The sequence below is a fragment of the Mustela erminea genome, chromosome 17 (genome assembly GCF_009829155.1).
Source record: "Mustela erminea isolate mMusErm1 chromosome 17, mMusErm1.Pri, whole genome shotgun sequence".
NCBI lineage: Eukaryota > Metazoa > Chordata > Mammalia > Carnivora > Mustelidae > Mustela > Mustela erminea.
In genome coordinates this window covers 62378869-62406704 of record NC_045630.1, presented here as the reverse complement: position 1 = coordinate 62406704, position 27836 = coordinate 62378869, and the positions used below count along the sequence as shown (strand labels likewise).

General features: G+C 49.9%; 1 protein-coding gene across 6 annotated transcripts in view; it reads left to right on the top strand.

The window, feature by feature from the left end:
- PBX1 (PBX homeobox 1) overlaps positions 1-9886 on the top strand; it is a 280517-nt gene extending 270631 nt beyond the window's left edge. For 4 of the 6 annotated variants that reach the window (XM_032319341.1, XM_032319340.1, XM_032319342.1 and 1 more), the window contains one exon: positions 4670-9886. In XM_032319341.1, the coding sequence (XP_032175232.1) occupies positions 4670-4762 (93 nt within the window). In that variant the 3' untranslated portion in view covers positions 4763-9886. The remainder of the gene's footprint in view (positions 1-4669) is intronic. The other 2 variants (XM_032319344.1, XM_032319345.1) reach the window with 2 other exon arrangements.
- Positions 9887-27836: the final 17950 nt, after the last annotated feature.

Here is a 27836-nt window from a genome sequence, read left to right as displayed (position 1 = left end):
CGCGCGCGCGTCTAGAGAGGGCGAGAGGGTGCATCCTTGTTTCTTTGTGTTTCTTCCTGGCCGGCCCCACCGCAGCCAGGCGACTGAGGGCCCGGAGCGCGCCCACCTCCTCCCCCAAGCTCCGGGCGTCTCTGGTAATGGCATCTGGCCCGTATGCAGATCGAGCTCTACTTGGTGCTGACATCAGGCCATTTGTGGCACCTCAGCGCATTTCTCAGTTGCAAATGAGAGTTTCTTAGTGCCAGGCTCGCTTGGGCTGTCACAGCTGGTGATGAATTCTCTGCGTCCAGTGTGTGCTGCTAAGGTGAGCTCAGAGGAAGAGCAGGAAGGAGCAGAGGACAGGAACAGCGGCTCTCGGCCCAGCGGCCACCATGGGGAGGGAGAGGCAGGTGGCCCCTGTCCGGGCTTGGGAAGGTGGCCGAGAGGAGAGAAGTCAGCGCTTCGGATGCCATTCTGGGTTCTCATGTTTCGTCCGGAGAAGCCACATGGCCGGTCCCCGTCCTCCATTGCTCCGTCCGTGGCATCATAGCAGGCCTTCTGGTCCTCCTCCTCCAGGAAGCCCGTGCCTTGCCATATCCAATAGAGGGGGTCCTGGCAACCGTGGGGTGTATCAGTTATGGACCAAATTCATTCAGGTAGGATGTCAATAGTCGTTTTTGTTCTGAAATAATTTTGTTCCCAAATACCTTTTGCTTTGATTTGTGTTTGGAAGTCCAGGTTTTTTTTTAATCTGGGAAACCAGCTGCACGTTATCTTAATTTTATACTCTGTTAGCTGCCTCCTCCCTGAGGCCCTGCAATGAGACTGCCACCAGCTTGGGCTTCCTCTTGGTGGAATTAAATCTGAGCCCAGGTCTTACCTCCAGCCTCTGCAGGCCACAGGATCGCCTGTAGGACTGGGTGCAAATGTAAACGCTCTTCCATTCGCGAGGTTTGTAGAGCTAATAGGGACACTCTAGGTTTTGCAGGATTCCCCTTCCCACCCCTGCCAGGCCTCCTGGGCGTTTCCAGCATCAGCATTTAGAAGCGAGCGTGTCCGTTACAACGGGGACTTTGCGTCGGAGCGTGAAGGCAGAAGTTGGGGTGCAGAAGAAAAATAAAAATGAGTCTTATTTCTCATGAACTATTCTCACCACCCCTGTGCAGTGGCTAATGAGAGCATCCTTGAGGCTCCCTGCTCCCGCCCCAGAGATAGAAAAACACACCAAGGTGGGGTTTCCTGCTTAATATGCACCCGCAGTCAGGACGCGGGAAGGAATTGCTCCCCAGGGTTAAGGCGCCAGTAAGCGAGGTCAGCTCTTTCCCAAGACGGAGCAGCCTCCCAGCGGCTTCCATTAAAGCTGGCGCCGTGGGGCTAAAGCAGCCGGAGTGATTTACGGGAAACCCGGTTCTGTGGGGCTTGCTCGCCTTTCTGATCGAGGAGGTGTGAGCTGCAGGGGCAGCAGAGCCTGGGCCAGGGTCTGAAGCACCTCCGGAGAGAGGGATTCTTCAGCCTGTGTCCGTGCTGGGCAGGCATATTCCAGAAAGGGCTGGTGGTACTCTAACTTGAAAACCGGACGCTGCGGGGGTCCTGAATGTGGCAAGCAGTAGGGGGTCATTCCTGGGATATCCTGAGGGAGGATGAGCCGCTCTTTCTGTGTTCCTGGGTCTCGGGGGCAGGGGAGGGGGCGTGGTTACGGGAATATGGGACCTTAGTGTTAATAAGGGGTGGGGGGTCCTGGGCACCCTGGGACAGTTGGTCGCCCAATCTGGGCTGGGAGTGTGTGTGTGTGTGTGTGTGTGTGTGTGTGTGTGTAGAGCGGGAGTGGAAAAAAAGGCAGCCGAAGAGATTGATTTTATGTATTTGTTTTTAATAGAAAGTCTTCTAGATTCTCCTTCACCAGGCCAACTAGCATAATTAAAATGCCAGTTTTGATATCGGCTTGGACTAATTCCTGCCTCTACCATCTGTGAGTTCCCTGTATCCTCTGGCATCATGCGCACTGGTCTGAGAAAACAAAACTTTTTCAGATGTCTCCTGTTCGAGTTCTTTCATCTCAGACACGAATCAAAAGGCGTCTCCCAGAATCTTCTGGTCCACATAGAATGCCCGCCAGTTCCTTCCTAATGAGACGCCACAGGGCTCATTTTCTTGACTAATGGCTTTCTTTGGGGGCACCCCTTATTGTTATTTTAATGAGATTGGAGCATGGCTAAATAATGGTAATAGTGGGGCCTTAGGAGCAGGGTTGGGAAACTCCTTCGTGCCTCGTACTCTGCCTCAGATGCTGACTGCCTCCCCGAGCTTCCGCATCTACTTGTCCCCCACCGGGTCGATCCTGAGACACGAGTTTTTTCCCCTTGTACCCGCACTTGACTCTCTGCATCGTGACTCTGTACTTAAGAAACCTCTCTCAGGTTTTCTTAAAAGCCCATACCGCTCGGAGAACACACACATACGCCCACATAGCTGGCCATTTACTTATTGACTTATCTGTCTCTCTAGTAAACACACACATGTAAAAAAGGACGACTAGGACAGACAGGTGTCAAAATACTAGCAGCTAACTGTTTTTGAGTGGTAGGATTATGGATATTGTACATTGTGTATTTCATGCTTGTTTTCTTTTCTCGTATTCCATCACATGTAGGTCGCAAATACTCTTTTTGAAAATATTATATGAGCGTATCTTTTATAACCAGAAAAGATCAAAGAATTAAGGGATTTTCTTTGGGGTAAAAGAAATATGATTGCTTTTCCCCATCTACCCATATGGCACCAGCATACATGTTCTTGGTTGGGAAGGGAGACTAAGCTCCCGTCACCCCCGTGACCAGCCTGCATTAGGACATGGAATTAATTCTGTTCTTGATTCTGATCATACTACAGCAGCTTGGCCCCAGAAAGAGAGCAAAGAAAGAACTGTAAACGAAAGAATTCTCATCTTCCCCGCTTGTTCCCCTTCCAATCCCTGACCAAGAGCAGGAGAAATGTGCTGGGCAGGGAGAGGGGGCAGGAGGAGCTGCTTGACTTCTTTGGGAGATGGAGCTTTGGAGTTCCGAGCAATTATTCTCGGGCCCCTGATGGAGGTGGCATGCCCTTGGCATTTCCCAGGGTGACCCTTTGTGCTCTTGGTATCCAGACCTGCTCCTTAGTGAGGTGTGGGGGAAAAAAAATAAAGACTATCCTTGTGCAGAGGAAACTGGTGAGAGCTGCTATGAATTCAGTGCTGGCTTTCCAGGGAAGATTGGAGCATCATGTGGGTGAGCCAGTGGGAGGGGAAAGAAAAAAAAGCTAAGTGGATGAGAAGGGCAGAGAAAAAGGAGCCCAGATTCAGAGGTTCAGAAGCCTGTGTTTCTCAGTCATAACCCAGATGCCTGCTTTTCTCTCTCACATCTCTGCTTTCTTATGAAGGAAACGTGAACACAGGTTTTCAGCACCTAGGTGTCAAGCATGTGCCTCGGTACCGTGGAATTTTCTAGAGCACAAGCTGTGGTCCCTCCCAAATGGCAAGAATATTACCTGCCCCATGTACCCTAAGTATTTAAGGGAATCAAATGAGTGGAGAGTACAGTGGAAAATGATTTACCAGGAATGCCTAACACCTGGTCTGTTCAACATTAACATTTTCGGAGGTGAGGTATATTAACTTCAAAGGAACACGGCAACTAGGGGGGGCAAAGGCATTTTAGCACACTTCTGTTTCAATGCTTTAAAATACATAAACAATCATGAATTATGTATCATGAGTTGACCACTCTAACAAATCATTCTTCAGCTATTTTAATGGTGGGATATTTTCAGCTAGGGGTGTTCGTTAAAACAAATCCTTTAGAACAATCCCATTGTTTGGATGCTTCTCGATTTGGAGTCTTAGAAAAAACGATCTGTTGGCTCACCACCTCTCTAGATGTATTTATGCAGAACTGCCCTTAGTCCACCTCCGTTTCACCTGTTTGAGTCACCTGAGTCACCTTCTGTACTTTTCAAGGCCCACCTCAAAGAGTACCTTTTCCCTGATGCTTTCCCTGATGTTCCACCAAGATGGGAGGCAATAGCCTTCCCTGAACTGCCATAACAGCAGGGCTGTACCATTTATTAGGCTCTGCCTTGAATTATAGTTCATTCGTATGCATGTCTTATCCCCCTCCTTGAGGACATGAACTGTATCTCACTCATCATTGTATGCCCAGGAGCAACTAGTACAGAACCTTCCACAGAGCAAGTGCCTGGAATCGTGTAACATACGGGACAGCAGGGAAAGGCCTTAGAAAGCATTTGGACACCCTTTTTATTTTTCTAAATGAGAACCAAAGGCCAGTGAGATAGACATGCTTCGCCAGAGTCAACAGCTAGTCCTTGCCAGACTCAGAACTAGAACTTAAGTCCTTTGACCTGTCATGCCTCTAGAGCCCACACAATGATCATCTGACAGCTTGGATTGACTCAGAGTATCTTTGAGAAGTGGGAGGTATTAACCTTGGGTCCAAAGGCTCACTGGAAGGACCCATACTCATCTGAGGGGTGGAGGGAGTATAATCAACCACAAGAACAGCTGCCCAGCCGAGAAGTGTCCCCATGTGCCAGGCACTGTGGTAGGCCCATTACACAAGTTGCCTTGTTGTCACTGTCTGCTCAAAATGGCCACCCAATCTCAGAGAACTGACTTCTCTCCCTTTTTCCCTTCTAGGCTAATGGAGGTTGGCAGGATGCTACTACCCCTTCATCAGTGACCTCCCCTACAGAAGGCCCTGGCAGTGTTCACTCTGATACCTCCAACTGATCTCCCAGCAATCGCATCCCGGCTGACCCTGTGCCCCAGTCGGGACAGGGCCAGGAGGGAGGGTTTCTCTCCCAACGCTGAAGCGGTCAGACTGGAGGTCGAAGCAATCAGCAAACACAATAAGAGTCTCCTTCTCTTCTCTTCTTTGGGATGCTATTTCAGCCAATCTGGACACTTCTTTATACTCTCTTCCCTTTTTTTTCTGGGTAGAAGCCACCCTCCCTGCCTCCAGCTGTCAGCCTGGTGTCCGCCATCTTTCCTGTCCCCTCCCTCCTCTGTCCTAGACTCCCTGGGTCCCTGCCCTCTATGACATCACGGAAGGATATTTTCAACAATTAGAGGAATTTAAAGAGGAAAGAAAATAATAAATGTGTTTGTATGTTTTCATGCTGGTGGTTTGAGGAGCCAAATTTACCTCACTCGGATCCCTCGCTCCCTCTGTTAACAGGCAGCCCTTCTCTTGTTTCTCTTCTTACTCTCACTACCTCTTAGCAGGAATGCGCCACATTGCCCCACTCATTCCAGGCCCCCTGCCCCCTCTTGCTCTTCCCTCCCTGGGCTGGTTCTGCTTAGAACACTTCCTCCTCTTCCTTCCCAGCCCCAGCTGTGCCCCGGGGACTGCCATAGCTGGGTTTCTAAAGGTGCCATGTTTTCTAGTCTCAGCTTCACTAGGTGGATTCCGAGGCAGGAAGTCTAGCCTCAGGAGAGGACATAGCAACAAGAAGGGCAGAATTCTTGGAGGCCTCCTCCTTCTCCTAACAGCTCTTGGTTTCAGAGGCACAGTCTTTGGAGACCACGCAACACCTAGTAAGGAACGTCCAGAACCTACCGCAAAGCCAGATCTGAATGGGCACAGTGATGAACCACTAAGGAGTAGAAAGTTCTTAACCTGCAGCCCTTCAACACACACACACACAAACGTGCACACGCACACCCAGGCACATGTCAGCACATGCCCGGCTTCACACATTCATATTCTCCCAATCACTCATGTGCCACATTCAAAGACCCACATTAATAACCAGCAGTTTGCCTTGTGAGCCCAGGAGAGGGAATTAGCAACTCTGAGTGAAGGTCACTGGCGCAGAGACACAGTATGTGCTGGGGCTTCTGGGACCTATAGCCCCCCAGCATGCCCACACACCAGAACGACATCCACAGGACTCCATCATAATGGAGGCTATTCCTGTTCCTGCCACCTCTGGAGCGCTCAGGGAGCCACACCTAGTACTTACGATGTCTATAATGGATTTGGGTCTATTCTGTTTTTTGGTTTTCTGTGGGGGCGTTGCATTAATTATTCAAAGTGTTAACATGGTACCATGTTATTGTTCCGGAGGGGTTGGAGAAGATCACGGCTTAGGCAGATTTTGATAGCTTCATTTGAAAATCTGGGAGTGATGGGTTTCGAAAGGGGGAAGTAATGTTTTGAGTGGAATTGTCACAGTGACTTTCATTTCCTTGGAATATCCGAGAGGAGAGTACTAGAAAGCCGTTCTGTAGTGTCACCTGAGCTTACCGTCCTCATGGCCAGATGCCCCAGTGAAGAAGATGGTGGCTCTGTAACCCGACTATGATGGGAGGTGGTCACATCTCTCCATGCCTCATTTTGTTCATCTGTAAATTGAGGATTATGATGCCTGGCTTACCAAGAGGCTGGTGAGAGACTGAAGGGATCGGTTTCATTCATATCCCATCCGTAAATGGGAAGTCAGGGGAAGTGTCATCCCTGAGACAAATGGGTTTATGCCATGGCAGGGCAACATAATGGTTTTCCTGTTCCAGCTTCGGGTTACCATCAATACCCTGATGTCATTGCTGTGATGACAAAGAGAAGAAGGGGTGTTACTGTTGCTTTTTTGTTTGTTTTGGTTGGTTTGGTTTCATAGACTAGAGCTAAGCGTCCCCACTAGAAAAATAGGACCCAGTTCTCTTAGTTTGTACTTGAATCCAGTATGTGGCCTTGTAAGTGCTTAGCCCCCTGTCCCATCTACTCTGTTTGAGAGGCCTGTGGGTGAGAGAGAGGACACTGAGGGGGAAGGGTGGCCTGCTAAGGAGGTCATGGAAATGGTGCATGGCGCTACAGTAATGAACAGAAATTGCTCCTGTGTGTATGCTGGGGAGAGGGGAGACCTAAGAAAACAGAAGGTGTGTGAATTTGAAGGAAAGGCAAAAAGTAAGTCTTTGGCAAGATGGAATTATGCCTTGATGACGAAGAGCAGTGGAGAGACTGTGTCTACTGACGTGTGCCCCCAATCACAGCCGAGCTCAGTAGAGGGGCTTCCCGGCAGGATCCATCTTGTGACAACCCTGTTGTCGTAGAAGCAGTGGAGAACCTTGCTCAGTGTCAGGGGCACACAGGAGCACGGCTGGATCACATGCCTGACCACACAAAGTACAGAAGAGACCCGGCACGGTTCTCTTGGCACCAGGAAGAAGGATTCCCGATTTGGGTTGAATGGTTGCCATTTTAAGTTGATGAAACAGATCAGAGCAGAGCTACATTTGCACAGACAGTTTCTCTCCCCGAAGGAGTTTGCACAGAGTCTCACCTCGCCCAGCATCTTCCCTCCCCACTCAGACCTCTCTGTTCCAGTTTCCCGCCCACCCCCACCCCCCACGCCCACCGTCACGTCCAACATGGCAGCCACCAGATCCCCCTGACAGTAAGCAGAGCATGGGAACTCTGGCAGCAGAAGGAAGGGGATGGAAAGAGCGTGCCTCTGGAAATCCAGCTCCCGCGGGAATTCCTATTCGGTCAATCCTACAGACACCAAAATGTACCCCAGGCCTCCTGCATTTTCTGATGGGAGTGGGAACTCCCCGTTGTCCCTGGCAGCCGATTTCCCCTGAGTAATACGAGCCCTTGGGATTGCCTACCCTGTAACTCTCCGTCTCATCCTCCTTTTCACCCCTCACTCTTCCCCCTGGCGTGGGACCGATGCCTGTGCAGTACTTCTGCCAAGTGGCACCTTCCTTACGTTGACTTTCTTTCTTTTTTTCTTTTTTTAAATGTTGCTGTGGTGGTGGTTCTTTATTTGCTGGTTGCCTTCTCTCACATACCTTTCCCCCCCACACACCTTTTCCTTCTGAGTTTTATTTTTCTGCCCAGAAAAACCTGACTTCGATACCAAAAAAGATGAAACTACAGAAACTCAAATTTAAAAAAAACTTAAAAAAATACAAAAAAATACTCAACAATTCTTTCAGCTTTATTAACATTTTCCATTGTTTCTTGCGACTTGTGTCTCGTTCTTTGTAGTATTGATGATGAACATTTGATAATGAATGTTCTTGTATATTCAGATAAAGAAAAAAAAAAAACCAAAAAAGCGGTCTGAATTTAATAGTGTTTATAATAAAAATTTTAAAAATGACCCTCATAGCACGCAAAACAGGATGGGGGGGCTCCCCCTCTTCTTTCTGTGACAATACACATCATTCCTGCGTTCGTTTTTAACACCAAACTACCTACATGAATCATTTCCCCATTTTTCTTTTATTTTCTTGCATTTGTGAATTAGTTCAAGAATGCTAGAAAAGTGTCGAGTTGTGCACATTCATTTCCTGTTTCACAATGTTTAAAAGTGACGGTAATTCATTTTGTAAACTAAAAAAAAAAAAAGGTTGGGATAGTGAGCATAATAGGTACAACCTAACACGTTATGTTTATTAACCTTGAGACCCAGAAATAAATTCTTTTCTTTCTTTATTTCTGCTCTTTAAAATATAAAAAAAAAAAATTATGTTTTGTGTTACTTTGGGTTGTTTTATTGGGGGGGGCTTTTTTTTAATTGTCAGGATTATGATCTTGCTGTTTTTATTCCTTACGTAATGTATATGAGGTGATGTGAAAAGATGACATTTGTAGAGTAGGTGGGTTTCCTTGTACTTCTACTTCACTCCAGAATTCAGTTGACTTCAGAGACAAAGATGAAGCCCGAGCGGATGGCCCATCACTCACCTACGTTTCCAGAGTGTGTGGCAGTTCCGCAGTCCCTGAGGGAAAAAAAAAAAAAAAAAAAACACAGGGACCTGGGTTCTCCTTTCAGCCCTTTAAAAATTCAAGGAACTGGCCTGGGAGACCTTTGATACGGTAGGGAGAGACTTTTTGCCTTTGTTGGCCGTGAACGTCATGACGAAGTGCTTTCTTTTCTTTCTTCTTGTTCAGTAACAACATTCCGGGAGCCCTCTTACAACGAGAGAAGATTTTTTTTTTTTCTTCCAGAAGCATCCCACAGACGTCCTAGTGTCATGGGGTCTGGGCTCCATAGACGAGATCCTGGAGGTTGTCCCTGGGGTCAGTCAGCCTGCTGAGCCCTTGAGCCCCGATGTTGGATGAAGAGTTGAGAAACTGAGCCTGACTCGGGGCTCTCCTTTTAATGCTGCGAGGTCAAGTTTGATGCCTTGACAGCATACGTCTTACTACCCTCAGGCTGTTGAAAAGCCAATGGTTAAACTGGCTTGATTTGGAATGTTTTTATTAGTCATGGGAGAAAAGAAAGCAGTATATTCTGGAAGAAACTTACCTTAAACATCTTTCATTAAACAAAAGATGGAAGTGTCCAGAAAGCACCTAGAACATAAGCAGGAGAAACGAAGGGGAAGATGCAGGACCGTGGGGCAGCGCGCCGCAGGTGTTTCTGCCCAGACACCCGTCCGCCTGTTCCTGAGTCAACAAAACAGTGACGAGCTTTTCACATCACCTTCATAGTTTCAACACCCAGCTCAAAGCTTTCTGGAATCTTTTATTTTTTGTAAACTTTTTTTTTTCCCCTTTTGTTAAAATGAATAAAACATTCAATGTTTTCCCCCTTTTCTCTCTTATTACTTCCTTATTTTTCGAATTATTTTGAAGTGCTTTCCTTCGGTTGTTGGTTTTATTCTCCCGCTCCCCTCCCCTGTTCTTATTACTCAGAGTATAAACCTGCAAAGTTCTGCTCTGTTTTGGTTTTGAAAGTTTAAGCTTTTCTGCTTCTGTGAGAGCACAGGCTTCTGTCCCTTTTGATTCCAACTGAACTTTTGTGTTCTCTAATGATACTAACATGGTGTAGGTTTTGCAGTCTCCTAATTTGTACTGGTAATGCATATTCCAAATAAATAGTTTCTTTTGTTGCAAAAAAATATATATATACTTGTATTTTGTGTAACTTTCTTCTCTTATGTGCTGGCAACCTTGGCTTCCCCCAAACTAGGGCTGCTGTTAGGGTGAATTAGGTTTAAACTGTGACCCTAATCGTTTTAAAGCCTACCTACCAGGGCAGGGGGGCAAGTGACCTCAAGAGCCGCTGACCTCGCCTGTCAAGTCAGAAGGAAGAAAGGGAAGAAGGAGGGGAACTTTTATGGGCCATGATTGGCAGACAGGGACAGCACCCTATCTTGTCTTCTTGCCGGTGACTGGCTGCCACCCACCAGGCACTGGTTTAAAAAAAAAAAAAAATTACCAGGGAGATTTTCCATAATAAATTCTAAGTTTTTAAGTCACAGCTGTTTGCCCAGTGCTTCCCCTTTCCTTCTCTTGTGTCCGCTGGGATCTGGCCATAAGGAAAATCCTGGCACCCAAGAGACAGTTCGGAGGGAGGACTCTGGGTTATGAGTAATACTCCGTTGTGGAGTATCAGAGGTATGCGAGATGTTACTGGTATAGAGCCGTCCACCTCCCATGTGTCATGTCTACCATCCCATGAAAGCCTCTCCCCCCATTCTTTGCACTCATACTGTGCCCCTGACCTTTGGGTTCATGGCCTGTTACAGTGTTTGGTGCCCCAGACATGAACACCGTCTTCCCATCCAGGCGCAGGTTGGAACTGAGCTGGCGTTTGGCGTGTCGCCCCTCCCGGGACATCGTGTGGACTCTTTTCTTGTTTCCACGCCCTACGTCTCCAGAGCCCCAGGGAGGCAGGCACGGGTTGATGTATTGAATGAATGAATCGCTCATCCTCTCATCCCAGTGGTGATTCTAATCCATAGAAAATAGGTCAAAGGGTTGGAGAGTCCATGAGGATCCAATGATCGTTGTTATTAGTGGACAAGCGAAGAGCCCAGTCGCGTCACTGGCACAAGGCTGTCTGCCCCTGTTGACTTGGAGAACATCGCCAGCAGCCAAAGTGGAGGTCCCGCCTTCCCTCTTCAAGCCTGAACGTTGGAACACACTTCTGGGAAGTGTGTGCGTGCCTGCAGGCTCGGATTATTTCCCTTTCCAGTTGCACGAAAAACTGTGGACCCGACCCTTCCCCCACTTTAGTACTTGGAGTGATACTAAACTGTTGTAACAAGTAGACCAAACATGGATGATGCCTCATTCAATACAGTCCATTTCTTACTTAGGTAATAGGCTCGGGCCAGCGTTCCCGGTCAGGGTCCCTCTTCTCAGTGCCGTGATTCCAGCACCCAGCTCCTTCTGCTCTGTGGTTCCCACCTCTAGCTGGCAGAAGGGAAAGCAGGAAGCGGGCTCACCGTGTCTCAAAGCCTTTGACCGAGACCTCCCTTCCACCCATTTTCTTAAGTGCAAGGGGTTGGGGTGGGGGGGTCGGGCTGTGAGGATGATCAAGTGGTCCCTGGCTAGCCAGCCACTTCCTGGCAATAATGCCACACCCCAGCTTTTTGGACAGTTAGTCATCTGTGTCAACAGCTGGTGACCAAACGGATAAATGAGCACCAAAGACAACCCCACCTGCTTATTTCAGCGCACAAGGCACGTTCCCAGTAAAGACATTCCCAGTCAACCTCCCAGAACTGGCTTTGTTACTCTTCAGTGGGGAAGACAATCTGTTCCCACCTTCGGTAGGTGGCCCCTGTGTCCGTTGCTGGCTGGAAGGGTCAAGGCTGGTGGCCAGCAGTCACTTTGAAGACTACAGGTCTGAAGCCTTAAAATCATAAAATCTGAAAAGCTCACTGCCCTCTGCCTGCCCACCCCCCGCCCTGCTGACTTCTGTGTCCTTACCCTCATAGACTTCTGCCACTTGCCCAATTAAAAAAAAAAAAAAAAAAAAAGACATGCAGCAAAATGTCAATGTTCTGAGCCCCGTTTGTTGTCCACAAGGCAGCTTCTGGAAACATCTGGCGTAGGGAGGGCCTTCAGCTCAGTGTTAAGAAATGATGCAGTGTGTCCGGGAGGGTGTTTTAGCCTGGATCTCAGGACTGGAGGGCTGGCGTGAGGAATGAGGCCCTGCTCTCATGCTTTGGGGCTCCGTTCTCATGCTTTGCATTAAAGCTGCGAGAGCATACAGAGACAGCGGAGGGTTTCCTGTGAGAGGCAGTCTCTGGCTGCTAGCCTTGGGCGGACTTCTGAGCCCACCCTACCCAGTGTGGGTGTGGACGAAGACTTGCTATTAAGGCTTGTGACAACGACAGTGTCCATGGCCACGTGCTTTGGAGAACCACTGTCTTCGTGTATCCTCCTTGGACCCAGGCAAAACATAGCTTAGCTTGAGCTCCCGAGTACCCCTGGATAGAGCAGGGGGCTTCAGGCACTAACATCCACGTTACACTGTACCCCGGGCAGAATTCGCTCTCTCCCATGGTATTCAGCCACACGGTCCAGGTAACTCAACAGAACCATCAATGAGCACCTCCTGATAGCATAAAAGGCACCAAGTGCACTACAAATATACCACAGGACATTGAATATAAACCTCCCATTGGTACGTATCCAGGGAGAAATTAAAGTTCAACATAAAATCCTCCTCCCCTATAAATTAAAATTCAGATGCTAGCCCACAGCCCTGCCTTCCCAGACCTCCTCCTGTGTCAGCCAGGAGTCAGCCGGCACTAGTGTGAAGACCTCCCTTCTACAAGAAGCGACAGTCCATAAGAACGTCCGTCACTGTTTGGGTCCCTCCAAAGTGCCCCTAATCCAACCTTGCCTCTCTCTAGGACCCCACTTTTTCTAAAAAGTCAATTTAGGAGGCATAGGAATGAACCATAGCTCATCGGTAGCCTGCCCCACAGAATTGAGAAAACACACGCAAAGCCCAAGTGTCTAGTCCAAATCGAGCCCCCCGGAACCCAGATCATAGTTTCACGTGGTGATCGCTAATGAATGGCCACACCAGAAACGTGATTGTTCACAGAGGATACAGGAAAAGGCAGCAAACACATGACAGAGTGAGAAGAAAACCTATAGCTCAGTCTCCAATGCCGATTGATTGGTATCATCAAGAGTGTTGAGAAAAAGCCACCATCAAGAGGTTAATTTTGCACGCTGCTCCCTGTGTCCTGGGGGAAACAATCCAATCTCTGCATTCTGACTCCTCTCCCAGAGAATGACCTTTGAAATATTCATGTCTTTGTGAAAAATTCAAAAATGTAAAAGGGGTGCCCTGCTGTCCACAGGCTCACTCGGGGCTCCCTTCTTCCCCACGCTATTCACAGACCTGTTTAAGATGTGTCTCCGCTTCCACTTCCCGTAACGCCCTGTGTTCCTAGTCCCAGGTATGTGGATCCCTGTAGCACTGACTTCTGCCCTTCCTTCTCTGGACATTCCCCAGCTCAGGGCGCCATCTGAGCTCTTCCTTTACCTCGGCTGAGCCAACATCCAGCGGCTGAACCCAGGCTAAGGTCTACCCCATCACCGCTCCCCACTAACCTTGCCTGTCTGTCCTGAGATCTCTTTGAGGTTTTCCCTAGTGTTTCTCTCCCATTTCCCCCAAATCCCTTTAAAGCAGAGCCAGTAAAGTTAAAATTGCCTGCCCTGCATTTTCCGCGGTGACACCCCTTCTCTGTCTTACGGAGGGCTCACGCGCTTGGCCGTTCACCCCAGACATTTGTTTCTTCGTGTTACTTTTCTAATTCTATTTTGAAAAGTCTTTCAGAAATCTGCGTCTGTCTAAGGCTTCCATTGTTCAGATAGATTCTGCTCAGCTCTAATTCCTTGAGTTGAGTCCCTCCAAGAGGTGGCTTCCCATCACCCACATTCAGCCGCTGTTTTCCCAACAGCCTCTGCTGCTGTGGTGTGTTCCCACCCCCGCCCTCCTTTAGAGCACTCTCTGGGCCTGCCCTCAGAGCACAGGATGCGTCAGAGCCTCTACACACACACCAGCTGCAATGCTGAAATCCGCTAATTGTTCTTGAAGCATAAGACTTTCCCCTTCAGATGCGTCCCCATTTCCTCTTATCATCTAGTGAGATCTTTAAAGTCATCCACGGGGACATTTCAGATTGCTTCCCGCACTGGCTTCCCATCTGCCGCCTTCAAGAGGCCCTTCCTGGATCCTTTGGTGTGAGGAATACATAGAGTTTGCTCACTGAGACCTTAAAAGTTCAACTACAGAGACTCGAGTGCTAGCTCCACTACCGTCAGATTCATTCTGAAGCTATGTAAGAGAATTCTTCTCGCACTGACCCATTCTCCAACATTCCAACACCAGCTTGGGGCCCTACAATTCAGTTCAATTCTGACGCTCACTACCCAGGGAGAGCGTCAGCCTCCACAGGTGTGAAGGCTCAAGCCTGCCCTCAGTTCGGACGCCAGGTGCTTCTGACTGACCAGTCATAAATTGAAATTTTCCACAATCCCCATCCCTGGTTTGATAATTTGCTAAAACCGACACACAGAACTCAGGAAGCCACTTTAAAGTTACATTTACTGATTTTTTTTTTAAAGATTTTATTTGTTTATTTGACAGACAGAGATTACAAGTAGGCAGAGAGGGAGGAAGGGAAGCAGGCTCCCTGCCAAGCAGAGAGCCCTATGCGGGGCTTGATCCCAGGACCCTGGGATCATGACCTGAGCCGAAGGTAGAGGCTTTAGCCCACTGAGCCACCCAGGTGCCCCACATTTACTGATTTATTATAAAAGATATAAATGAACATCCAGATGAAGAGACACACGGGATGAAGCCTAAATGGGTCTTGGGTGTGGACCTTCTGTCCCTGTGGAGTTGGGGTGCACCGTCCTCCTGGCACATGAATGCATTGGCCAACCCAGAAACTCCCCAAACCCTCTGGTTTAGGGGCCTCGGGGTGACTGCTTAGGTCATCAGCTGTTGGTGATTAACTCAATTTCCAGCCCGCTGCCCTCCCTGGAAGCTGGGATGTGGGGCTGAAATGTTCGAGTTTCTAATCAAGGCTTGGTCTTTTCCAGAATTGGCCTCCATCCTGGCCTCCAACCCCCTAGAAATCTGGGGTCCTCAAACAAAAGATGCACCATCACCTTTCTCACTCAGGAATTTCCAAAGGTTTTAGGAGCTCTGTGCCGGGATCCAGGGACAAAGAACAAATTCATTTCCCAGTACACTACAACTACTGACCAGCTATGTGACCTTGGAGAATTGCTTAATCTGTCCATGCTTCAGTTTCCTTCTCTATAAAATGGAGATAATTAATACCTATTTCACAGGGTCATCAGGAGGATTAAATGAGTTACTACTTAGAACAATGCCTGGCTAACACAGACTATTGCTACAAATGAATGTACTTACGAGCAGTGTTATGCATTGTCCTCTCGCATATCCTTCCAGGTGCATCTCCTTCTCTGAATTCATAACAGTTAGGATGTCCTCTTTTTCCCCCTCATTCCACTGTAAAGAACTGTGTTATGTAGATTTTCTTTTTCTTTTTTTTTTCTTTTTAATATCTGTCTAGCTAGGATGCTAAGATCCCACACTTCCCAAGGAAATCCCTGTCACCTCCTTGGCTCCACCAGCATGTATTACACCGTTTCTCCACTGTTCCTACCTTAAGAGAAGTTAGGATTCTTGAAGCAGTCACAAACCTGAGGCTTAGAAGTAGATAATCTGAGCTGATGTTGAACAGATCTGTGAAGTCGTTGAAGTCTGTCACTATCCAGGCTGCATGTTTTCTTTAAATTCTCATTATCTCCTCGAGCTCCTTTTCTAGACTTCTCACTACCAAGGACGTATCAGCTTAGGAGGAAAGGATGAGATGTGCCTCTAAAAATATCTTACTTGAATGGCTCCAACACAGGTGACCCTCTCTGTCAGTCTTCCAGCTCCCTCTAACTTTCATTGAAGGCTGGAAGTTTCCAGCCACTTCTTCAATACCCACAGCAGGCACTGAACGGGAATCAGGAAATATACCACAAGATGACCAATTATGGTATATTTGAAAGTTACTAAGAGAGTAGATTCTAAAAGTTCTCATCACAAGGAAAAAATCATTTCCCCCCTCTTTTTTCTTTTTTCTTTTTTTTTTTTTTGGTATCTATGAGATGATGCATGTTAACTAAACGTATTGTAAAATGATTTTTACAATATATATAAGCCAAGTCATTACACTGCTATGCCTTAAAATTATATCTCCATAAAACTAAAAAAAGAAAGTTGCCATTTTTATGAATGGCCCAAGAATTGCCAAGTTGCAGTGCAAAGACAGGCCCCTGGGCAACTCTCAGAGAAGGGAGCCGACCTCCCAGGTCCTACCTCAAATTGAAGACAAAGGCCTGTCTGTGTAGGCCTGGCCTAAATCAGCCTCCAGGCATGTCCAGAGGACAGGCCAGTGAGCAGAGAGCCCTTGAAGGACGTGATTTCCTGCATATCCACACAGCCTGGAAGCTCAGATGGGGCCTTCTGCACCTTGTTCCAGAGACCAAAAGACCACGACTTGCGAATCACATGAACCCTTTGTCTCCTGCACCCAAGCTCATCCTGGTCACATCTCTGCCTCTCGAACTTCGGTGACATAAACGCAGCTCTCGCACTGCTAGGTCCACAGTCCTATCTCTCCACACATTACCTCTCTATTCAGCACAATTCCGTCCCTGGGACTTGCCGTGCGTGGCCAGTACCTCCTTTCTGCCAACAGCAGAACCTCTGTGGGGGATTCTGCGAGTCCTTGGGGCTCCTCTCCCAGGGGGTTGCTTACTGCTTAGGGCATCGAAGACACTTGCCAGACAGGCAGTCATCTGCGTGTTCCTGCAGTAAGCGCACATTCCCTGACCACCTTCTACGTAGCCCATTGCTGCTCTGTCCTTCTCGAGGATCTCGACCCCTGGTGGGACAACACTGGGAAGACTTTTTCAATAAGACAAACGATGAAACGAAAACGACCGAAATCTCCAGGCCCTTGTTGATAAATACGGCCTGTGTTCATCAATTTATAAGCTTGGGCAAAACTTTAAAATTACAATGTCCAGTAACAAAGCCCCAGCCCACAGGAAATGGAATCAGGCTGTGCTTATGGGAACAGATGTGGATTAAAATGAAAACATGCTTGCGATCAGGTGATTCCGAGCAACGAATCCCATCACGGGGAGGAACAATAGCAGCTCAAGAAGCTGGGGAGGAACCATATGAACCAATTATTTAAAATCATCTAGCTTCCAGGAGAGGCGCGAGGATGCTGGGAAGGAATCCCTAAGACCCAGAAGCAATGACGATGCTGATTTAAAGGCTCTCCCTTCCTCCAGTCAGACAGGAATTCAAGTCCATTCAATACAACCAATACTTGTTGGCAGCCAACTGTGGGGCAGATGCCAGTGAACAAGAGAACTAAGATCCGTTAACAATTGCTTTCTTAAAAAAAAAGAAAAAAAGTATGTATGTGAAGTTAGGCTGCTCTGGAGAAATAAAGAAACAACGTTAGGATGATGGCAAAGAAATACTGTGACTTTCGAGGGTCTTCCTTGATCTTTCATCCTTTTTCCTACAAGTTCAAATAAGAAGCATTGGCCCTTGCCCATGGTCTTCTAACAGCACCCCCAGAACTCCAGGCTTATTCCCTTCTTTCAGGCTTATTGCAGACTTTGCTTCTGATGTCACAACGTCAGCCACTGTGTATGCTGGCCCAGGCCACAGTCCTAGACCCACTCACACACGCATTCTTTGAGCAGCTGCCCGTCTTCTTCTCTGAAGCCTTTCTTGCTTCCTGTCCTCCTCTGTTTCTCCAACACCGCCCGCGCCCCGCCCCCCCCATTGGTTGGCCTTGAATTGTTACTAAATATCTTCTCTCCCCACATAAACAGTGAGAACTTAGGGCGATCCCCCACACAGGGAGGCAGGCACCCTGTCCTACAGCCAGCAGGTGCTGGGACCCTGAGGAGCAGAAGGGAGGAAAGACAGAAGGAGAAGGGATGGAGACAGGAAACGGGGAAGGACACAGGGAAGTGAAGGGAAGAGAGAAGGGGTAGGAAGAGGTAGCAGGGAGCGAAGGGAGAGAAAGGGAGGAGGGAGAAGGAGAAGGAAGACAGAAAGAGGGAGAGGACCAGCAGAAACATAAGGAGGAGAGGGCAGGGTGGGTGGGAGGAGCCACTCCGCTAAGACATGAAAGACATGTCCCATCCTCCTCCCCAGGAGTGAGATCTCCGGCCCTGCGGAAGGAGGAAGTCAAAGCAGGCGGCTTGAGAGAAACAAAGTCTCAAAGACAGTACGGAGCAGGTGGGAAGACAAACTTGCAAGGCACGACCACACACTTTTGTTTAAGTGAGCTCTGCCTGCCCACACTTGTGAATGTCACATCCGTGACTTCGCTATTTAAAGAATCCGAATTATTTTTAAGCTCTAACCGGCCTGGCCTTGGCTTGGACACATGCTTCTTTGCGGCCATCCATTCCTGCATTCGTTCACTCACCAAGTCCGGGATGCACACTCACCTCCCTGTCTCGTGTCAGGGTCTGGTCTAGGAGCAGGGACCCAACAACGACGAAACCCCTGTGGTCAGGGCGCTTGGGTCCCCGTGGGAGGGGCGAGAGACAGGAAAGAAAGAAAGTGAGCAGGCGGCGTGTTACGTGGTGATGTGCTGGGGGAGAGGAAGAAAGGACCAAAGTGCTCTCGTGAGTCAGGGCAGAGTGGCTGAAGGAGGGGAGGGGGAGACCATTCAAGTATCTGAAAAGGCTGTTCCAGGCAGGGGAACAGCCCTTGCAAAGGCCCTGAGGCAGGAACACACCCAGTCGGTTTGAGGAATTGCAAGGAGCCCCAGGTGGCTGAGTGGGGGAGGAAAGAGAGGAAGACGATGAGGAGATGGGGTCGGAAAATTATGGCATAAGGAGGACAAAACAGAGTCTCCTATGTGGCCTGCTAAGGACTTTGGCTGTTCTGTGAGCGAGTCTGGCTGCCTCAGAGGCTTTGGGGCAGTGGATGGCGTCATGTGACATAGCATGTATGTTGCTGTAGGATGCTGGCAGCAGGGATGGGGACTGACAGTTTGAACCCAGGGAGGCTGCTCAGAAGACAGTGGCACTACTGGGGGCCAAGAGGAGGCAGTGGCTTGGACCTACAGAAAACCCCAGTGTAAGGGAAGCGTGTTTGTCTTCGCTTTCTTCTGCCTGGAACGACTTTCTCCCTGCTACCCACTTTCCCACCCTTCAAGGCTCGGCGCCGATGTCACCCACTTCCCTGGCAACCCCACAGAGGACGACCGCCCACTCACTCTGTGCGTGCCGCTCTCGGAGCCTGGAGCCCATCCTGTTGCAAGCCCGCCTTTACCTCTGCCTCCTCCTAAATGGAAGACGCCCCGATGTTAGTCGGTCGACACACATTTATACTCAGTGGGGATGAAAAGGCAAACAAGACGTTACCCCAATCCCAATCGAGTACGGGGAAACAGCTACTCCCACATGAACCACACGGTCTGGTTCACGTACACTAGTGAAGAGGTGAACAAACTGACCAGAAGCCAAACCCCCAGGACTTGCCATGTGGTGCCCTTACTTGCGATGCTGTTTAAGGAATCACGAGGCAGGTTCTCACGGGCTGCTTCCAAGCTTCCCCTGGCTATCTCCCCGGGCTCAGCCCCCCCAGGATAACTGCCTGAAGATGCTACAGTGCCGAGAGCAGGGTCCTGTCAGAGTGAGACCAAGAGAGCCCATGGAAGATTCCAGAAGGGGGGAGTGCAAGATGATTATAAGTAGCTGTGAATGTATTTATTTTTTTCCCGTAATACTCATTGTTGATGCAAAGCTGTCTCCCTAGAGTCTCTCGGTGACATTTGTTACTTGGCTTTTTGGTCCTTAAACAGAAATTCTGTCCTTTTCACTAAATTGCTCCTTCTCTGCTAATGTTCTGTCTCCCCCAAGTCCCAGGCAGAGCATTTGACATTTGTTATTGGTAGAAGAGCATCATTTGCTGAGTGTGGGAAGAAAAAAAAATTTTTTCCCCAAAGCGGGGAAGGGAATGATGACCTCAGATCTCCTCACTCCTTTTCTCCTCCCTTCAGACACAACAGCAATGCGCAGCCATGCGGGGCCCTGGCGGGGGGCTGCCCTAGTCAGTTTCACACGCCAGATTCATGGGCACCTGTTGTAGTGCCAACTGTAGACCTTTCCGGAGAGAGTCAAGGGTGACGGGTCAAGGACTAAGAGGGTGCGGTGAGGGCTTCAGTGACATCACTTTCACAGAGGGTGACGTCATCTTGAAGCCCGGTCCTGCCCCTCCCATCAACAGGCATTTCCTGAGAACCTACCGTGTGCCAGCATTGTTCCGGGTACTGAGGGCAACGAGCAGAAATGAAAATGCCTGGTTCTTTCTCTCAGGGGTGCTGACGGGCCGGTGGGGGTGTCTAACACTAATCCATTACTCACACAGACGAGCATAAATCTGCAACATGGTATGTTTTGTGAATAAAAGACTTGTGACCCTATGAGCGTCTACACCAAAGAAAACTGAATTGGCCAAGGGGGTCAAGCAGCCTTCTTGAGGAATTACCTCTCAGGCAGCAGTCTGAAAGATCAGTTGAATAATGATGTGTGAGGAGAGAGAGTTCTAGGCCAGAGTGACATTAGGTACAAAGGTCGTCTCAGAGCCGGGGAGCTGGCCGGTACTATGCCTGAAACTCCTTGCTAGAGCAAGGAGAGGTACACAAGGAGGACCACATGGGACCTGGGTGCCGCAGCCATCCAACACCTTGTCCCTACTCCAGAGTCCCACAAAGCAGCCTCTCCAGGAGGAATGCAGGCTCTGATGGACCAGGAGCTCCTTCTTTGGCCTTACCAACGTTGACCTGTTGAGCAACCCTGTGCCGAAATGTAGGGGTAGGAAGAGAAATAATTTCCATCCTCGCCCCCCCTTAGATCACAGTCCGGGAAGGCGTAGACGTAGACACAGCACCCACCATTGCGGTAGGGTCTGTGGTATTAACAAATTACGCTGAACTGCGGGGTAGAGTTGGCTCGGGGGTGGTGAGTTGCGGAGGGTGGGAAATACTTGTAAGAGGAGGAAAGATGTGGATCACTGCGCTTGGCAGGAGGAGGCTTGGCACCACTCCTGGTCCATCGTGAACAACGGGACCTGCCAGGTTCCCCCTTCTCTCTCCTCTCCCAGCCCCCAGCCCTTCAGTCTCCAGTGCCATTGGGTGTAAATCTTTCTGGGAGACTTGTTTCTCCTTGTGGTCATACAGGACCAGGCTACTAAACCTGCCTGCAGGGTGAATTACGAGCCAGTCTCTGGAGCCCCAGCCTCCGTCGCCCGCAGAATGAATTGTGGTGCTCCTGGCTGCTGGGCTTTTTATTTATTTATTTGTTTGCTTTAGCATATTTTAATCTGATCATTAAATTGCAATCTGCCACCCATCCCCAACCCCGGCCATCTTCGGATGGAACAGATTTTTCATAGGTAATGATACCTATAAACTTCGGGTTGGCAGCCACCGGAGCAAAGTGGGGGAGGGCAAGGGGAAGGGTCGCAGAAACATGGCCCCTGGCTTGGCCTTGGTCACGCTGCTGTTGCCCTGGGCCCGTCTGACCTCTCCCAGGGACAGCTAGAGTGGCTGCGTTCTCCTGGGCAGCACCTGGGGCCTTTCCTAGCTGAAGAGACGCGTGCTGAGAAGGCAGAGGTGAGTCTCCACACCTCGCCCTTGCATGCATAAGATCATCCCTGCCCCATACTGTGCCAGGCAATAAAGGTGTCACCTAACCCGCCTTTATGGTGTTGGCGGGTGGGGGGGGGGCGGAATCTGCACTGATAAATCAAAGGCACAGAGGATGCCAGATGGTGCCTTGGAGCGCACATCCCCGAGGTCATCTGTCTGATCTCACGCTGCTCCACCCCGGAGGGACTGCCCTCTGATGGCAGGGCCATGACCCTGGAGAGGGTGACAGCCATCATGGGTATAACGTTGGCACTGCCAATTTGTCTAGCATTTTATACGTTGTGCTGACACATTCCTTTGGGGCTCACAACAGTCCCGGGAGGGCGACAGAGCAGGTGTCCTGAATCCCATCTTAAAACTGAGAGGCAGGGGCGGCAGAGTGAGTGGCCAGGGTAGCCCTGGCCCCTAGGGGGCTCCCCAGCAATATTTACTGCGTGAATGAATGGCTTCCTACTGCCCCGAAGCCATCTCAGAGGCATGTCTCCAGGTGCTTCTAGAACCATGTCCAGAAAGGGGGTCAGGACTAGATCCTAGGACCCTGCAGCTCCCGCCTGACCTGGCTGGGTAGGAAATCGCCACCAACCCCCATCCACAACTACTTCTCCGAGGACGCCAGAGGGCTCAGCACTCGAGAAGGCGCTTTGAAGATGCAGAACGGACACGCGTCCCCACCTTTTGGTGGGGATGCCGGACCAGGCGGATTCTAAGGGCTCTGCACAAATTCCCCGCCTCAGTTTTCGCGACAACCAGGCGCAGATGCCATCCTCATGTCCATGGGACCACGTGACCCACGTGAAGCCCAGAGAGGCTGAGCAACTTCCCCAAGGGTCCCGAAATCCTAAGTGAAGAGCCCAGGTTGAACTTCGGCAGCATCTGCGCTATGGACCGTGGGGCCACACCAGAACATACAGTCTCAAAACTGCTCTCCCTGCCCATCATCCTGTCTCACTTCTGGATTCCGGAGGGATGAAAGAGGCCATCGTGGGTGGGTGTGGGATGGGGAACTCAGGCGGGGATAGAGGGAAAAGAGAGCACCTGTCTTCGCTTCACCGACACCTTGGACCTTTGAAACAGACTCTCAAGCATGCAAGTCCCTGAACTTTCTGGAACTTCAGGAAGTGCCCTTGAGGTACAAACTCCCTCAATTTTTCAGGAGAAAGAGGAGTCCGATCCGGAGACAAGAGTCAAGACTTCAAGCTTCTAGTCCCAATACCAGCCACCAGCGGATGCCCTTAAAAACCCATATTTTTTCATCGAGATTATAAAATGTATAAATACCAGATAAATATTTCTATTCATTATTCTGTAACGGGCCTGACAATGGGTTTGAGATCAGATTGCATCTCGGCGAGGAAGGTAAATTCGTATAACCTGGGTAAAGTGGATTGCCTAATCACACTCCCACTTGTGTCTCACGCCTCCTGGTGGGCCGGCCCCGGGGACGAGGCTGCTGTTCCAGCTCCTTCTGTCGTACAGCCTGTTATCCATGATTTCTCCGCATCGACCAGCTTTGGAGTCTCAGAGAGCACAGGAAGGGTCATCAGATGCCAGAACCTTCCGTGACAACTCAGGGCAGCATCAGACAAACTGTGGCCCAAAGCTTTTGTGCCAGGGAGTCCCCTTCGACTGACCTTCCCTACTGAAAATCGTGCCGAGAGTATGAGCTGTCTAGAGATCTAACCCCATCCTCACCGTAGAACCATAGACTTCCCCTTACCCTAACCGGAACCATGCACACGAGCCCTCACTGGGCTCCTGTCATGACTCTCAGAATACCTTTAACCCTAACCTGGATGCTAGTTGGGCCGATGGCTAGTATATCATTCACTGAGTAGTTTGATATCTGTGCCCTTAATGTTCACAAATTAAACAAGATGACTGTGCTTTTGAAGAATTGTTCCAAGGCCACGCTTTGAAGAAATTAATCTAATTTGAAAATGAATAGGGACACCTGGGTGGCTCAGTCTGTGAAGCCTCTGCCTTCAGCTCAGGTCATGATCCCAGGGTCCTGGGATGAGTCCCGCATCAGGCTCCTCAGGGAGCCTGCTCCTCCCTCTGCCCCTCCCCCTGCTTGTGCTCTCCTGCAGCTCTCTCTGACAAATAAATAAATAAAATCCTTAGGAAAATAAATAAGTAAATTGCATGACGTCTGAGATTTGAAAGGGGCCTCAGAAATCCCGTGGCCCATTTCTTCTCTTTTCTACCCAGACACAACCCTGTGCAGTGGATCCAGTTCGTGGGGTGTGGCCGCTGAACTAGAGGCTGCCGATGGTTTTCAACAAGACAGAAACTTTTCTTGAATACCGGCATTTCTGAAAACTCGTTTAGGGTGACTGCCTTGAAGACAAGGAGAACAGCATTCAGGGAAGAGTGGAGATTCGGAAGATTAGGAGACCACATGGCCCAGAGATCTCGCCACTTCGGAGCCGGGAGATCTTGAGCGAGTTGTTCAACCTCTCTGAGCCTTCTAAGCCTTTTGCTTCACTGAAAAGCAGGGATCTTGGGGTCGCCAGGTTTAACATGACCCTACAGTCAAAGGGCACAGTGCACGCATGACACACAGCAGGGGTTTCATCCATCCGACTGCCCTTGGGCCCGTGTGGCTCGCGACGTCTGACATCACACCCAGGACAGGCCACGAGATTGGGCTACGCAGAGTCTACCTCAGAGGCCATGCAGAAAAAAAAAAAAAAAAAAAAAAAAAAAATTGCCCTGCTGGGGACAAAGTGGGCCCACAGTGACCCTGGAGAGGGCTTACCATATGTGTGATGCTGAGCGTCCCACCCTGAATGTGGCCTGAAATCTGTCCCCTCTCCCTGTCCCACCTCACCTTGCCCGTTAGCTCTGATCACGCGGGAAGCATTTTGCAGAAAGAATCACAAGCCGGCCCAGCCCCAGCCAGCTACCGGAAGGAAGGAAAGCGGGGAGGAGCCACGCTCGTCTCAGTCACCGCGCACCAACTGCTCCGTATCCCCCGTGGAGTTCTTGTCAATGATTATTCAATCTCAGGCCTGACCTTTCTATTCTAAATAACACTGCGATATCAGCGCGGCCCAGCCCGCAGCTTTTGCAAGAAATTAACTGTATCTGGCTCTCACAGGAGACCCCAGAAATCCCCTCAGTAACTAAGCCCAGGCTGGTTTACAGAAAAAAAGACCCAGCGCGAGCTTCTTCCCGAACGCGCCTCCTAATGCCCGTCTAAATATCACAGAGCCCCCAGCTGTTTAATTCTAATAAGTACTCATCTATTCTCAAAACAGACAAATGTTAGGTCTCAGGTGGGCCCCCAGCATTTGTGCAGGAGGAAGAGAATCTGGAGAGAGGGAGGAGAGAGGAAGCTCGCCGCTAGCTTCGGATCGCCAAGCCTGTCCCACAGACGCTTAAGAAGGCGGCTCAAGGTGTCCCGGTTTCTGGGTCAACCAGAGCCCAAGCGGACTCATGAGGGAGGCGGTGTTCACAGCCAGGGAACAGCCTGCACCGAAGGGTCTTTCGTTCCCTTGGTGGAGCCTCGGGTTCCAGAAGGACTTTGAAGCCAGAAGACCAAGCTGATCTGCACGTAGGGTGGAAGCCTGGGGGCCAGCATGAGCTCCACGGGTAAGGGTTCAAGCTTTCCCTGGGAAATATTCCTCCTCTGAGCTGATGCTTGGACCCGAGTCCCAGGGGTTACCCCGTGGGCAGGAACCCCAGCTGGGGTGTAAGAAAGGGGAGGGAGAAAGGCCTTGCCCTCTGAAACCTAGCTGGTCTGCCAGTAATGTGGGAGAGGGATGCCTAGAGCCGAAGGAAGAACCCTATGACATTCTGGCTTGGAGAATGTTTGGAAATGGTTGGAACTGGGTCGCTGAGGAGGAACTCTGTCCTGGGGTTCTTTGGCCCTTAGTGACTCCACAGCGGCTGGGAGGCGATGAGAGGCCCTGCGGAAGGTCTGGGCTCACATCAGAGGCCCTGGGCGTCGGTGGGCCTGGGACGCCTCCTCCCCCAAGTGATGATCGCTCCAGAGCAGGTGTGGCTCATGATGCAAGTAAATAAAGGTAAAGCAGGTTGGAAGTTTCAAGCGAGCTCCCAGGCACCAACAATAGGTGGTCTAGGTTTTCATGAACTGATCAAGAACATATTCCTTCGTGGCCTCTCATCTTTGGACGTCCTAGAGGGCCTGCCTCATCATAGACCGACAGGATGGATCTTGGCCAGAAAGTCAGGTTAGGAGATAGGAGATTCCCAGAGCCTCGCTGAGGCTGTCGGGATGTCTGCTGTTTTGCCATATTCATCCCACTGGTGTCCCTGGCGGGTCTGGGAGCATGACTTCTGCTCTCAGAGGGGCAAAGGAGGCCAGTGGGCCTTTTGCTACTGCACATTTCGGACTCCCTGCATCCCAGGGCTGGAAGGAAGCTTCTCTCTAGCTGAATAAACCAGTCTCTCCTTGCAGTGCCCCCTGGATACCAGCCCCGATGAGAGCACAGACGAAGGGATTTTTATACTTGTCTGTTGGAAAAAACACATTAGACCTGAAGTTCCCCTTTACAAGTACAGAGACCATAGCTTCCTCATCTGTGTGCTCTGTACCCAGCCTAGGAGCCTACAATAGCTGTTCTGCAAATATCAGAAAACAAGTCATACACCAGCTCAGTTCAGCTCGATATCTAGGGGAGTTTCAGGTTCCATAAAGGATCTGAAGAAGGCCCTGGAGCCTCTTCCTAGAGAAAAAGGCCCGTCGGCACATACTTATAGGATTGTGCGAATGACTTCTGGGGTACAGGAGCTGTGGGTGGAGCTCTGTTCTAGGGGCATCCTTCGGGGACGATCCCACTGCCTCAGCCGGGACACTCCTGGAGGTGGGACTTTGCTCCCTTCCCACAGGGGACAGTGTTCATGGTCAGTGGCACCGTTTTAATACACTGCATAGCAACCTTCCTTTCTGGACACTCCACCGTCCTCCTCGCCCCCGGCTGAGCAACTTCAAGCACAGAACGAGCTGGGAACTGGTATCCCAAGGGCCCTAATTCATCACCCTGCCTGTAACTGCTTTGCCGTTGGCAGACCCTTGTCCTGAGCTTCCTCGGTCTTCCTCTGCCTCGGCTGCTCTTTATCTGAGGGAGTGTGTGCCCCTCACTATCCCGATTCTGTCTTTGGCAAACCCCTATGAACACCTGGAGAGGGGCTATGGGTCCGCGGCGTTATTTCTCCCTTTGTTTCCAGACAATGGGCTTGCCTTGAAGCGGCTGAAGACTGCATTTGCATTTTGGCAGCCGCTCTTGCCATTGGCCCAGTAACGAGCTCTGTGTTGGGTCATGGCCCTGGGTGTTGTCCAGGTGCGCTGTTGATGAGCCCTGTCTCCCCACACCTAACTGCTATCTTTTTACATTAGTCCTCACTAAAGGCTGTCCTATTAGATTTGGTCCTTGAGTCCAGCCTGGTGAGACCTTTCTAGATTCTGATTTTGTCATCCAACATATGAGCTCATTACTCACAGGCAACGTGTTGACTATGGGACAGAGAGCTGCCATCTTGGATTATTTCTCCGACGGACCCCGGGCTCCGCACAGCATGTTACTTCCCTCTGCCCTCACTTCAGCTCTGAGAGGTAGACTGTCAGTAGGAAAATGGGGGGCTCCAGAGCAGTAAGCTTTTTCCTCAAAACCCTGTTCCACCACCAAACTCCCTTAAATAGAGGCTGAACACTCAGAATTTATATTAAATCCCATTCCATAGAGATTTCCAGGTATCACAGAGTGGAAGGAATAGAAAGACCTTTGAGAGAATTCAAACCATCCACCCGAACATATTGGTGAAAAAAATCTCAGTCCAGTCACACTGGCCTCAAACGGCATAGCATCTTGTCAGAGTTTATGCTGGCTGAGCTCTTGGGGAAGCAGATGCTGAGGAGAAGTTAAGACGGCAAAGTGTTTATCGGAGGATTACGTCTGTGAAGGAAAAAGCCAAAGGATGCGTGACTGGGCAGAGAAGAAGCAAGTAATGATGCGGACCCAAAAACATCGCAGCCAACCCCACGGGGAGCTCTGGAACAAAGATCACCCCATGGATGAGCCTCGCATGGGGCAGAAATGGGCCAACCGTGTACCGCGGCTGTGCTTAGTCACTGTCTGTGTGGACCCTGAAGGATTTAACCTCCAGAGATGACCAGCCGAGCCCCGCCCTCAGAGCCCGGCAGTGAGCCCTCCCTTGAAGGGTTAGGTGAGCAAACGGCATACACATATGTCTGCCGCAGGACGCGAACTTGCTTTTGTAGGTTCCCTATCTGTTCCAGAGGGATAGGACTTTTGGTGACTTCATAATAATAGTAATGCTTATTTTTCAT